We start from the raw sequence: 13071 nt of genomic DNA, 5'->3' as shown, positions 1-13071 counted from the left end.
GGTCTGCCCGCTGTGGATGAAATTTCTCGTGACCTTTCTATTATATGGAGAGAGACCCAAAATTCTCTCTTACAGGCTTCTTCACGCATGAAGAGGTTCGCGGATAAGAAAAGAAGAGCTCCCCCCGTTTTTTCCCCTGGAGACAAGGTATGGCTCTCCGCTAAATATGTCCGCTTCCGTGTCCCTAGCTACAAGTTGGGACCACGCTACCTTGGTCCTTTCAAAATTTTGTGTCAAATTAATCCTGTCTCTTATAAACTTCTTCTTCCTCCTTCTCTTCGTATCCCTAATGCCTTTCACGTCTCTCTTCTCAAACCACTCATCCTCAACCGTTTTTCTCCCAAATCTGTTCCTCCCACTCCTGTTTCCGGCTCCTCGGACGTCTTCTCGGTCAAGGAGATTTTGGCTGCCAAAAAGGTCAGAGGGAAAAATTTTTTTTTAGTAGACTGGGAGGGTTGTGGTCCTGAAGAGAGATCCTGGGAACCTGAGGACAACATCCTTGACAAAAGTCTGCTCCTCAGGTTCTCAGGCTCCAAGAAGAGGGGGAGACCCAAGGGGGGGGGTACTGTTACGCCGAGCGCTCCGGGTTCCCGCTCCTCCCCGGAGCGCTCGCTTCACCTCCTCCGCTGCAGCGCTCCGGTCACGTCCTCTGACCCGGGGCGCTGCGATCCTGCTGCTAGCCGGGATGCGATTCGCGATGCGGGTAGCGCCCGCTCGCGATGCGCACCCCGGCTCCCCTACCTGACTCGCTCCCCGTCTGTTCTGTCCCGGCGCGCGCGGCCCCGCTCCCTAGGGCGCGCGCGCGCCGGGTCTCTGCGATTTAAAGGGCCACTGCGCCGCTGATTGGCGCAGTGGTTCCAATTAGGGTTATCACCTGTGCACTCCCTATATTACCTCACTTCCCTTGCACTCCCTTGCCGGATCTTGTTGCCTTAGTGCCAGTGAAAGCGTTCCTTGTGTGTCCCTTGCCAGTGTTTCCAGACCTTCTGCCGTTGCCCCTGACTACGATCCTTGCTGCCTGCCCCGACCTTCTGCTACGTCCGACCTTGCTTCTGCCTACTCCCTTGTACCGCGCCTATCTTCAGCAGCCAGAGAGGTGAGCCGTTGCTAGTGGATACGACCTGGTCACTACCGCCGCAGCAAGACCATCCCGCTTTGCGGCGGGCTCTGGTGAAAACCAGTAGTGGCTTAGAACCGGTCCACTAGCACGGTCCACGCCAATCCCTCTCTGGCACAGAGGGTCCACTACCTGCCAGCCGGCATCGTGACAAAGACCTGATCTTGGAGAGGTCGGAGGTGCCACAGGGCCCAGGGGACTGCTTCTGCAGACACTGACATGTGGCCCAACATCTTCATTAGAGTTCTGATGGGCACTCTGCGAGGTACCGACAAAAACTCTGCGGCTCTTATGATGCGCTCTCTCCTTTCTGGGGTGAGAGACAGCGTCATCCGAGAGGAGTCTAGGACAAACCCCAGGAACCTTCTTGAGGTAGATGGAATGATCTCGGATTTTTCCCAATTTATGAGCCACCCTAGGTGTTGAAGAAAATCCAGGGTCAGTTGAAGATGAGCTTGAAGAATGTCTAGAGTTGCGGCTTTTAAAAGTCAGTCGTCTAGATAAGGAACAATCTCTAGGCCTTTTAGTCTTAGAGCAGAGACAACTGGAGCCACCACCTTTGTGAAGGTGTGGGGAGCGGAGGTAATGCCGAACGGTAGAACAGCAAATTGGAAATGCCTTACCATACCTTTTATGGTGACGGCGATTCTTAAGAACTTCCTGTGGGCAGGAAATATAGGGACATGAAGGTATGCATCCTTCAAGTCTATAGTGACCATGAGATCTTGTGGGTTCAGGATACTGACCACCGAACGAATGGTTTCCATTCTGAACCACCTTTTCCTTATAAATCGGTTTAGGTAGCGCAGGTCTATTATCATGCGCCAGTCGCCATTTGGTTTGGGAACCAAAAATATCGGGGAGTAGACGCCAGATCCTCTTTGATCTGGGGGAACTTCTTCCAAAGCTTGCTTTTCCAAGTATTGGAGAACTGAGGTTTCTATGACAGCCTGTTTTGGCTGAGGAAGTAACTTTGTTAAGACAAACTTCCTTGGGGGAGGGGAGGTAAATTCTATCCTGTACCCCGACTGAATAACCTTCAGAACCCAGGGATCCTGGATTTCTTGCATCCAGGTTGTAAGGAATAAACTTAAACGTCCTCCTACTGGAGGAGGATGGGCAGATAGATTCTCTGCAACAAACACTTGAGGGGAAGGGAGAGGGAAAAAGTTGGTGGATGTCAGTGGACAGTCATAGCTCGGCCTTCCGGTCTTTACCGCGGCCGCGACCTCCACCCCCGAAAGGCCTGAACAGGAAGGCACCTGCCTTTTTTGTCAGCATAACCTTCCATTATGCGATCCAGTTCAGAACCAAATAGCCAAGTAGGCTCGAAAGGCATCCCACACAAGTTAAACTTGGAGGTGTTGTCCGCTACCCAAGGGCGTAACCACAAGGGACGTCTGCTAGCAGAAGCGAGTGCCATGGACTTGGCAGCTACCTTAAGGTGTTGCTGGGAGGCCTCGCAGAGGAAGTCTATACCAAGGAGGAGTGTCTTTGAAGCTGTCCAAGATGTCTTCCCTGGGGACATTGTTGTCAATTTCGGTTTGTATACGCTCCACGCGCTCCTTCACGAAGTCAGACACTTCTCCCGAGGCAATAGCCACAGAGGCAGACGCTGATGCTGCTGAATATGTGCGTCTGAGAAGGGAATCCACCTTCCTATCAAGCGGGTCCTGGAGGTTGCTTCCATCATCCGCGGGAACCAAGACTCTCTTGGACAGTTTATTTACTGCCATATCAACCTTAGGAGGTGGCATCCAGGAATCAGATTCCGCGTCCGAGAGAGGGTACATCAATTTGAAGGTACGAGTGACAAGCGCAGGTTTATCTGGGTGCTTCCACTCAGCCTTCATCATCTTTTTGCGTGCATCATTCACCTTGAAAACCCAAGGTTCTCTAGAGGTGGATGCAGAGGCTTCCCCTTGGTCAACATCCTGGTCCCTTGACCGGATGGACCTAAGTAATCTCTGCGTCTTTTCCGCAGGGAAAAGAGGCGGAAACATCTTCATCTCAACAGGCTGTTCAGACTGTACAGATGACCTCTGGTCCAATACATCGACCGACATAACGGATTCTTCCGCCACAGAAGGAGGAGTGGATTCAGTTCTAGCTCTTTTGGGAACAAGAGCACTCTTAATTTCAGATATGGAATTTCCCATAAACTCCTTCATCCAGATGAACATGTCCTGGACAGTAGGTTCAGCTGGATTAGAGGGTGGACGGCAACCGGGACACCTGTTATATTCGTAAGCGTTCGGAAGCGGAGTGCCGCAATTGGCGCAAGTTAGATGGCGTTTTTTGGCGCTAGCCTTACGACCACCAGAGTGTGGGTCACTAGAGGAAGGAGTAGACATGACTCTGGAAAGAAAAGAAAATAAGTTAGGGATAATAAATAAAATTATTATCGCCCTAACGCCAAATAGAGAGGGAGAGATACCTATAATGCAGATAGGAGCTCTAACCACTAATGCTAGGCTTGTAAATAGGACTAGCTATGATGGCAGCAGAGACTGAATGAAGGTCTCAGCTGTCTTTATATGGGAAGGGGCCCGGAAGCCCCGCCCCCTTCAGAGAAAGACCAGCCTGCAATAGGCTGAAACACCCGGAAGGGAATTTTAATAAAAATTATCCACTGAGCCCTTCCCTAACTAGGAAAGGGCTCACGCCTGAATTTTCACCTAAATATAAACTTAAAAGGCAGCGCAAAACGCTGAAGAAAGTGAGGCCGGGACCGGAAGTCGTCAGATGACGTACTTCCGGTCCACGGCTCGCACAGTGTAATGGAGGCGCGGAGGAAAAACAGCGCGCGCCGGGACACGTGGGACGCCAGGCGGGTAAGAAAAAACCCGCGGCGGCATCCCTAATGCTATGAGGGATCACCGGATCCCTCTAGCAACATAAAATAGTCAAACAAATTGTTTTAAGATAAACCAGGCCGGAGGCCCAGATAATACAAAGGAAAAAAACAGGGGGCAGTTGGAAAAGGTACTGCGCCCCAAAAATATCTCCCCAAATACAGGGGAAACATCCAGGCAGGCTCCAAAGGAGCCTGCACCGTCCTGCTGTCCTTACACAGGACAGAAAAAAAGCGAGATGGCCTAGGGAAGGAGGCCTTTTATGGGGGGGCTAATTAATTTAAATTGCTTGGGCGGAATTCAAAATTCCACCGTCCTGCCAGCTTCACAGGGGCAGAACACCCCACTTGTGCTGCTGGTTTGGACTTAAGGGAATCGAGCATATGAAGGCTCACCACAACAGTGATGAAAAAACACTGATTTTCTGAGGCTTAGAAAAAATAGCCACCGGGGGTATAGCCAGAGAGAAAGTGCTCCGACAGCGAGAGGCACATTGGATCATTAAGACCGATGCTATGGGCATTTTGGGGCTTAATGATCGCAATGAGCTTACAGTATTTCTGTGTATGACGCCCCGTACACTGACATGAACTAATTCTGCAATCCACGTGTACATAAAATTTCCCCCTTTGTTCGAATTTATCTCACTCCCCCCTGTACACTGCTATATTCATATTGCATCTTCATTGTTTTTATTCACTTTGAAAATATTTTTGTGAATGTCAATCACGTACCTGAACAGGTAACACTAGTCTCCTCCTACCGAGGATGACGTCATAGGAGCGCCCAGATAAAGGATGCGCTCGGACAGACACGAGGTGAGGCCCGAAGAAGCGGTTTTAACCACGAAACGAGCTCGTAGCTGTCACCGCTCAGCTCCGGCTGTAGCGATCTCTCCGTATCCTCTCCCGTACAGCGGCCGGCCGTACATGGATTAACTCAGTGACACAGTGAAGCAGCGCAAGAAGGGTGAGTGCAGAAGCAACCTTTTTCTCATTTTGCTATTTTGGACATTGTTCTCTCCTGCTTTTTTGCACCACCCCGCACCATACCTCTGACATCCCCTGTCACAGTGTACACACTCCCGGATATTGTGGGTGACCGCGGTGCGGTCCTATCTCTCTATCTACCCTCCACATTATAGTAGTTATATTCTTGTACATAGGAGCAGTATTATAGTAGTTATATTCTTGTATATAGGAGAGGTATTATAGTAATTATAATCTTGTATATAGGAGCAGTATTATAGTAGTTATATTCTTGTATATAGGAGCAGTATTATAGTAGTTATATTCTTGTATATAGGAGAGGTATTATAGTAATTATAATCTTGTATATAGGAGCAGTATTATAGTAGTTATATTCTTGCATATAGGGTACAGTATTATAGTAGTTATATTCTTGTATATAGGAGGCAGTATTATAGTAGTTATATCCTTGTATATAGGAGCAGTATTATAGTAGTTATATTCTTGCATATAGGGTACAGTATTATAGTAGTTATATTCTTGTATATAGGAGGCAGTATTATAGTAGTTATATTCTTGTATATAGGAGCAGTATTATAGTAGTTATTATAGTAGTTATATTCTTGTATATAGGAGCACGATTATAGTAGTTATATTCTTGTATATAGGAGCAGTATTATAGTAGTTATATTCTTGTATATAGGGGCAGTATTATAGTAGATATATTCTTGTATATAGGAGACAGTATTATAGTAGTTATATTCTTGTATATAGGAGCAGTATTATAGTAGTTATATTCTTGTATATAGGAGCAGTATTATAGTAGTTATATTCTTGTATATAGGAGCAGTATTATAGTAGTTATATTCTTGTATATAGGAGTAGTATTATAGTAGTTATATTCTTGTATATAGGGGGAAGTATTATAGTAGTTATATTCTTGTATATAGGAGTCAGTATTATAGTAGTTATATTCTTGTATATAGGAGCAGTATTATAGTAGTTATATTCTTGTACATAGGAGCAGTATTATAGTAGTTATATTTCTGTATATAGGAGAGGTATTATAGTAATTCTAATCTTGTATGTAGGAGCAGTATTATAGTAGTTATATTCTTGCATATAGGGTACAGTATTATAGTAGTTATATTCTTGTATATAGGAGGCAGTATTATAGTAGTTATATCCTTGTATATAGGAGCAGTATTATAGTAGTTATATTCTTGTATATAGAAGGCAGTATTATAGTAGTTATATTCTTGTATATAGGAGCAGTATTACAGTAGATATATTCTTATATATAGGAGCAGTATTATAGTAGTTATATTCTTGTATATAGGAGCAGTATTATAGTAGTTATATTCTTGTATATAGGAGGCAGTATTATAGTAGTTATATTCTTGTATATAGGAGCAGTATTATAGTAGTTATATTCTTGTATATAGGAGCAGTATTATAGTAGTTATATTCTTGTATATAGGAGCAGTATTATAGTAGTTATATTCTTGTATATAGGAGCAGTATTATAGTAGTTATATTCTTGTATATAGGAGCAGTATTATAGTAGTTATATTCTTGTGTATAGGAGCAGTATTATAGTAGTTATATTCTTGTATATAGGAGCAGTATTATAGTAGTTATATTCTTGTATATAGGAGGCAGTATTATAGTAGTTATATTCTTGTATATAGGAGCAGTATTATAGTAGTAATATTCTTGTATATAGGAGCAGTATTATAGTGGTTATATTCTTGTATATAGGAGCAGTATTATAGTAGTTATATAATGATGCAAAAAGAAAATGGTGACACAGTCTATAGGATTTTCAAGTGCAGTGCAACATAGCACAGTGGGTGAGTGCTGCTTTTGTTCATTCATTTTGTCTTCATGCCAAGTTATAGTAGTTATATTGTAGTACATAGAATGCAGTATTAAAGTATGTATATTCTTGTACATAGGAGGCAGTGGAATATAGTTAAAGCATAGACTTTACCTATTAAATTCCTGACCATTTCAGCACTAATGCTTTGATGGTCCCCAACCAACGTATCATGCGGGTACTTCCTAATATCACTGCCGACATTTCATTTATTGCTATTGTTTGTTTGTTTTAGTTTTTTTTCTAAGGCTTGGGCATTTAATTTAAATAATAATTTTCTGTCTTTTCCAGCCACCACTAGAGGGGGTTTCAGAGCATACTTAAAAACAAGGATTTATTATGGGCTTTAATGTGTTAATCTGTTTGGTTGTATAAAAGGAAGTCGAACATGTCGAGCTCTTTGTATCAGTAAAATGAAACTCTGACCCCTACCACGATATATTACAGAATCAATCGACTCAGAATTTAAAACCTATTTAGACGGGGGGAAAAAAATCAGATAGATATACTTTTCCTCTGGCCGACCTCAAATTAAGGTCTGAAGGTCACTGTAAGATTACAATAGTAGAAAATGCTGTGTCCGCTAATTCCCACATATTACCTTGTATTTATTTATCTATTTTTATTATTTTTTAATTTTTTTGGGCATTGCAGCAATAAAGTTGCATAAAAATCTTATGGATCCCCATTCTCCTTTCTCTAGAATAAAACAATTTATTGCTTTCTCATAAACTGCCTTATTTTGTCACCGCAGGCTGCATTCGATGCCGGCCAGATTATATCTCGCAGGTTAACTCACTATTATAGATAATCTTGTTCCATTTACCAGTAGGGGCAGTTCTGTAAGGCCCGTGATAAGGTGATTCAGCTTACGAGAGATGTTCCTATTATAAAATGGATGCAGTTACAGCTGGATCAAGATAATTGTACAGGGTACGTATAGAAAAGCCGATACACAGCCGCCAGGAGATAACGCCTGTTTGTGTTTGAAGGGTCAGTGGTAAATGAATAGACTGGGCAGAGTTTTCCTCGGCTCTTGTGTGCGACATCGAGTGCTGCAATAACTTTCTTATCGTACCTCGCAGGCTTTCACCTTAAAAAGGGTCGGCGTGTGTCAGCAACAATAGGAAGGGATGGAGACAGAAGAAAGACCATTACTCCTGCCCTTTCATGGACGCTTTCAATGGAAACATCTCATTATGAAAGGACAATGCAGTCACCATGAATAATAATGTGATGTCCCAGCACGGGATATAATCCCGTACAGTACTTATACCCTGTCAGGTTGAGTCCTTCTGTGTCCTAGGGGCTCTCCTGCAGTGTCTCCCCCATAGTAATATATATTATGTATACTGTTATTTGTGTTATGGATAAAGAACTTTAAGGACCTTTGAGTTAGTCACATGATAATGTGTTTACATGATGTGTTTGTTACCCAGAGAGCACCATCTAACCAGGTGACCTGCAGCTTGACCTATGGGCTTTATTAGAGGGGCAGCTATTACAATCTCTCTCTTATCATTCCTGCTGAGATACAGTAAAGACCAGACGTCTCAGAGATATTGTCCAGCACATCTGGAGGCCCTCAAGCCTAACATACGGCCACATGCCAGTAAGTCAAGTCGTCTATGTCTGCTGTCACTACCTACAGTCAAGTCTACAGTCAAGTCTATTAGAGTCAGCATGGCTGAACTAAAGTCTATCAAATCACTACAAGTCCCAGCAAGCTGCAAGGTCCTTTTGTGTTACTGGCCACCTCTCTGGGATCCTGGCCTAGCTGTAAAGATTATTTCCATCTGTCTACCTCAGTAAAGCTACCGTTAACCCTGACCTGGTCTTGGACTATTATATATATATATATATATATATATATATATATATATATAACCTTGGGATAGTGGTACTACCGTTCTAGTGGTTACTGGGAAAACCCACGCCCTGGCATCACGAACATTTGAGGGTTAATAACATCTGCCCCTGGGCAACAACATCTGCCCCATACACCTCACCTTCACACCCCGAGACACCACAATAACATCACTGATACAGTAATGATTCCTAAGTTCTATTCAACCCCTTAAGGACCCAGCGTTTTTCAGTTTTTGCATTTTCGTTTTTTCCTCTTTATCTCTTAAAAATTATAACCCTTAAAATTTTCCCCCTAAAAATCCATATTGTGGCTTATTTTTTGCACCACCAATTCTACTTTGCAGTTACATTAGTCATTTTCCGCGAAACGGAAAAAAAAAAAATCATTGTGTGACAAAATTGAAGAAAAAACACCATTTTGTAATTTTGGGGGCTTCCGTTTCTACGTAGTACATTTTTCGGTAAAAATGACACCTTATCTTTATTCTGTAGGTCCATACTGTTAAAATGATACCCTACTTATATAGGTTTGATTTTGTTGAACTTCTGGAAAAAATCATAACTACATGCAGGAAAATGTATATGTTTAAAATTGTCATCTTCTGACCCCTATAACTTTTTTATTTTTCTGCGTACGGGCCTGTTTGAGGGCTCATTTTTTGCGCCGTGATCTGAAGTTTTTATCGGTACCATTTTTGTTTTGGTCGGACTTTTTGATCGCTCTTTATAAATTTTTTAATGGTATAAAAAGTGACCAAAAATACGCTACTTTGGACTTTGGAATTTTTTTTACATGTACGCCATTGACCGTGCGGTTTAATTAATGATATATTTTTATCATTTGGACATTTACACATGCGGTGATGCCGCTATATATTCGAAATTGTGAATATTCACTTTTTTCCCGCATATGCGCATATTCCTTCTTTTCACTTGTGGGCCAATTAGAATGATGCAAATACACTTGTCAGAGGTTATCAACAACATCCCTAGCAACCAATAGTAAAGTTGCCCACCCCCTCACTGGTGTCTTCCTCAAATACGCGGGTATGCGGATATTCACATAAGTGAATATAACGAATATGCGAAATTTGCAAATATAAAACGAATATTCATCTATATATTCGCAAAATATTGTAAATTTGAATATGGCCAATGCCACTCATCACTATTTCTGACGTCTATCTTCTGCAAACACATGCTCCTGTGGCACTCCGTGCCACAGGAGCATGTGTTTGCAGAAGCAGGATGCCAGATATTGACTATTTTTGGAACTAAGGAAGATGCAAGTGAGCAAAATGTACTATTTTTGGACCCGAGGAAGGCGTAAGTGAGCACAGAAACGCGTTGTCCATTTTTTTATTCCTCTGAATAAACCTAAATGTTCAATACAACTGTGGTGGCTAAAGAATTGTGTGTGAAACAGACAGCAGCGCTCATTCAATCCAGACCTGTTTTTGTTCCCTTTTATATACTCATTGTATGTGGATAGAGTCTCTGAGCAGTATACTGTATACTGGCCCTGATTTACTATTGTAAGTCTGACATGTTTTGTCGGGTTGTGCGCCAGATTTAAGAAAAAAAAAAACGGGACTAACTCTCCATTTTACTGAAAAATGGGTGTGACGGCCTGAAAAGTGGCCACCGAAAAGGGGGCGTGTCCCCAACATTTTCACAAAAAACAAATATATTTACTAAGGTTTTCACAGAAAATGTGGTGGATTTGAGCTGAGGAAAAACCAAAAGATCAGAGCAGGTGTAAAAATAGCAAAATGTAGGGAAAAGTGCAAAATGTAAGGAAACATTAGTAAATACCATGGAAAAAATTGTAGGGAATTAAAACCCACAAAGAAAACTATACTATATTCTTAGTAAATCAGGGCCACTGTTGTGCCGATTATATAGCACAACTTGTTAAGATTAGTTCAGCACATAAGGTGTGGTGACGGGCTGGTTCCCGACATACTACACCAGGGAGCGCCCTTGTGTCGTTGCCATTCTTGAAGTTGGTGGAGCTGCTGTTTCAATAGAGATGGCCGCACAATCTCACTTCCAATGCAATATGAAAGTAAAAGGAAAAAAAAATTCCAGAGCCTTCACTCTCCTCCAAAGGAGTTTGTCACAACCCCAAGAGTTCAATCTTTATTTGCCTAAACATGTTTCAGTGGCGCAGCGCCTCTTCATCAGATACCAGATCTGTTATACTTAGACAAAGAAGACTGAACTTTACTATTGCAATTGTGATGAACTCCTATGAGAGCGCAGACTCTGGAAGTTTTTTGTTTTCCTTCTATATTCAAGTGAACAGGTCAATGCAAAAATAACTTGCACTACTGCATGATGTGCCTTATAGCTGATGTAAACATTGAGATTGCATTACTTGCACATGTGTCATGGCTTCTTCAAACAGCCGGGAAACTGGGAGTTAGACCCTTGGTGATCTAATATTGATGACCTACCTTGAGGATAAACCATCCATTTTATAAGTCTTCATACCCACTTTAAAGTGGTATTCCAGGATTTTTATCCTACAGGGGCTGTAAAATTAATGTAAATCATAATATAGTGTCTGCACCTGTGTTTAATGATGGTCTCACAATTCTTATGTGATCTTTGCCCCAATGTTCATTTTTAGCATCATACAAAAGGAGTGTTGTCTTTGACTTTTCCCAGGTTGCAGTGCAGCCCGAGACATTACTCGAAAGGGACTGTGTCAGTGCTTCACTGGGTGCAGTGACCGCTGGGTGGGAGGCAGATTATTCTCCACAGGGCTGCAGGGAATTGTAGTTTCAAGCACAGCAGGCATAGAAGGGAGCTCAGCTGTGCTGCAATGGGTGGCGTGGGTGATGTGTGGGAGTGAGAAAAGTGACCTCACATTTACAAACAAGGGATCCTGTGACTTGTAGTTGGAGGGAGGGAACTCCAAAAGGTGAAAAGCCAGTTCACAAAAAGAAAGCAGCAGCATTATGGTAGACTCATAACATAGCCATTTAGCTTCAAGACAAGCACAGATCCTTCCTAAGCATGTCCATTACTGTCTGGTAGGTAAGTACTAAAATCACCTTATGTTGGATAACCCCTTTAAGAAAGACTATTTCCAGCTAATTTTCTCCTTATCCAGAGTAATAATAAGTAGCTGCTTTCTCTGATATGTACCTCTACTGTACAGTCAGGGATCTTATAAATGTTACATAACTCCGCTTGTTTAACTAAAACTACACGGATACAGATCTATTCCCCACCTTGACAATTAAGACCATTCCATGATAAATGGCGGCTGTAAAAATAATTGTGTATGTCTCCTTACCAGAATGACTACAGAGAGTGGGCTCCACTATCCTGCCTGTTAAATCATAACAAGCGACGGCTCGGAGTCGGATGCCTCCGCCACAGCCTTTCATGATTCCCCGAGTTCTCGCTCCCAGCTGCATCTCATTTCTTGCATCTTGTATTATGCAGTCGGACCAATTTCCATACGGCTGAGATTTATATACTTCACAGGCGCACGCCTCGGTCTCCAGTAACGGATAAGCCTCTGCGTTCTGACATCTGTCCCGCTTCTTGCTTCTCCCTGTAACCAGAATGGAATCGTATTATTGAAATAGAGAGCAATGTACAAGTGTAAGGTACTCAGCTAAATAAACAAATATTCATCTTTTTCTGGTGTCTAAACATTTGAAGGCTGTATATTATTTTCTGCTGTCTGCATCTCACATGGGAAATGCGCTATGGATTTTTTTCTAATCCTGTGCAACAAAATGTAGACAATATTTACATAGCAGAGAGAAGGAAAACTGTGCAAGAACCCCCCGAGACTGTCAGGTTCCCTCCTTCCAAAAAGGTAAGAGTGACGTAAATGGTAACGGGGTGTGATGAGGGCAGATGTTGTTACCCTAGGGGCAAATGGCATTAACCCCTTGTAATTGTGACGCCAGGGCGTGGTTTAGCCTAAAACCACCCGAAGGTATACCGCTGGATCCTGGGCTAGGCAAGGGGGCAATAATGACTCTGACGCCAAGTTACGGACAATGGTAGCCAGGGCCCAAGGAGGTGACCAGTGACTCAAAGACCTTAAGAGCAGAGCTCAAAAAGAGAGAAGCTCCTCCCCCCAGAGCTTATATGGGGGAGACTAGCAGGGAGCCAATAGGTCACTCTTGGGGTCACTTGGTCACTGGTACCTCCTAAGTAACAATCACATGACATATCACATGGTATAACTCTTAAAGCAACATTACATTTTATAACACTTTACATGGAAAAACATATTTACAATGGGGGAACAAGTGCAGGGGCCTTGAGGACACTGAAGGAGGCTGCCTGACAGGACAGCAGGAGCACCGATTAATACCTCCCACACTGGGTCACCACATAACCTCCAAGCTT

General features: G+C 42.8%; 1 protein-coding gene across 7 annotated transcripts in view; it reads right to left on the bottom strand.

The window, feature by feature from the left end:
- THSD7B (thrombospondin type 1 domain containing 7B) overlaps positions 1 to 13071 on the bottom strand; it is a 567277-nt gene that overhangs the window by 215414 nt on the left and 338792 nt on the right. For all 7 annotated transcript variants that reach the window (XM_056535831.1, XM_056535826.1, XM_056535830.1 and 4 more), the window contains one exon: positions 11996 to 12259. In XM_056535831.1, coding sequence (XP_056391806.1) covers positions 11996 to 12259 — 264 coding nt within the window. The remainder of the gene's footprint in view (positions 1 to 11995; positions 12260 to 13071) is intronic.

The sequence above is a fragment of the Hyla sarda genome, chromosome 8 (genome assembly GCF_029499605.1).
Source record: "Hyla sarda isolate aHylSar1 chromosome 8, aHylSar1.hap1, whole genome shotgun sequence".
NCBI lineage: Eukaryota > Metazoa > Chordata > Amphibia > Anura > Hylidae > Hyla > Hyla sarda.
The sequence above is the reverse complement of the archived record's forward strand: the minus strand, read 5'-3'. Positions and strand labels throughout refer to the sequence as shown.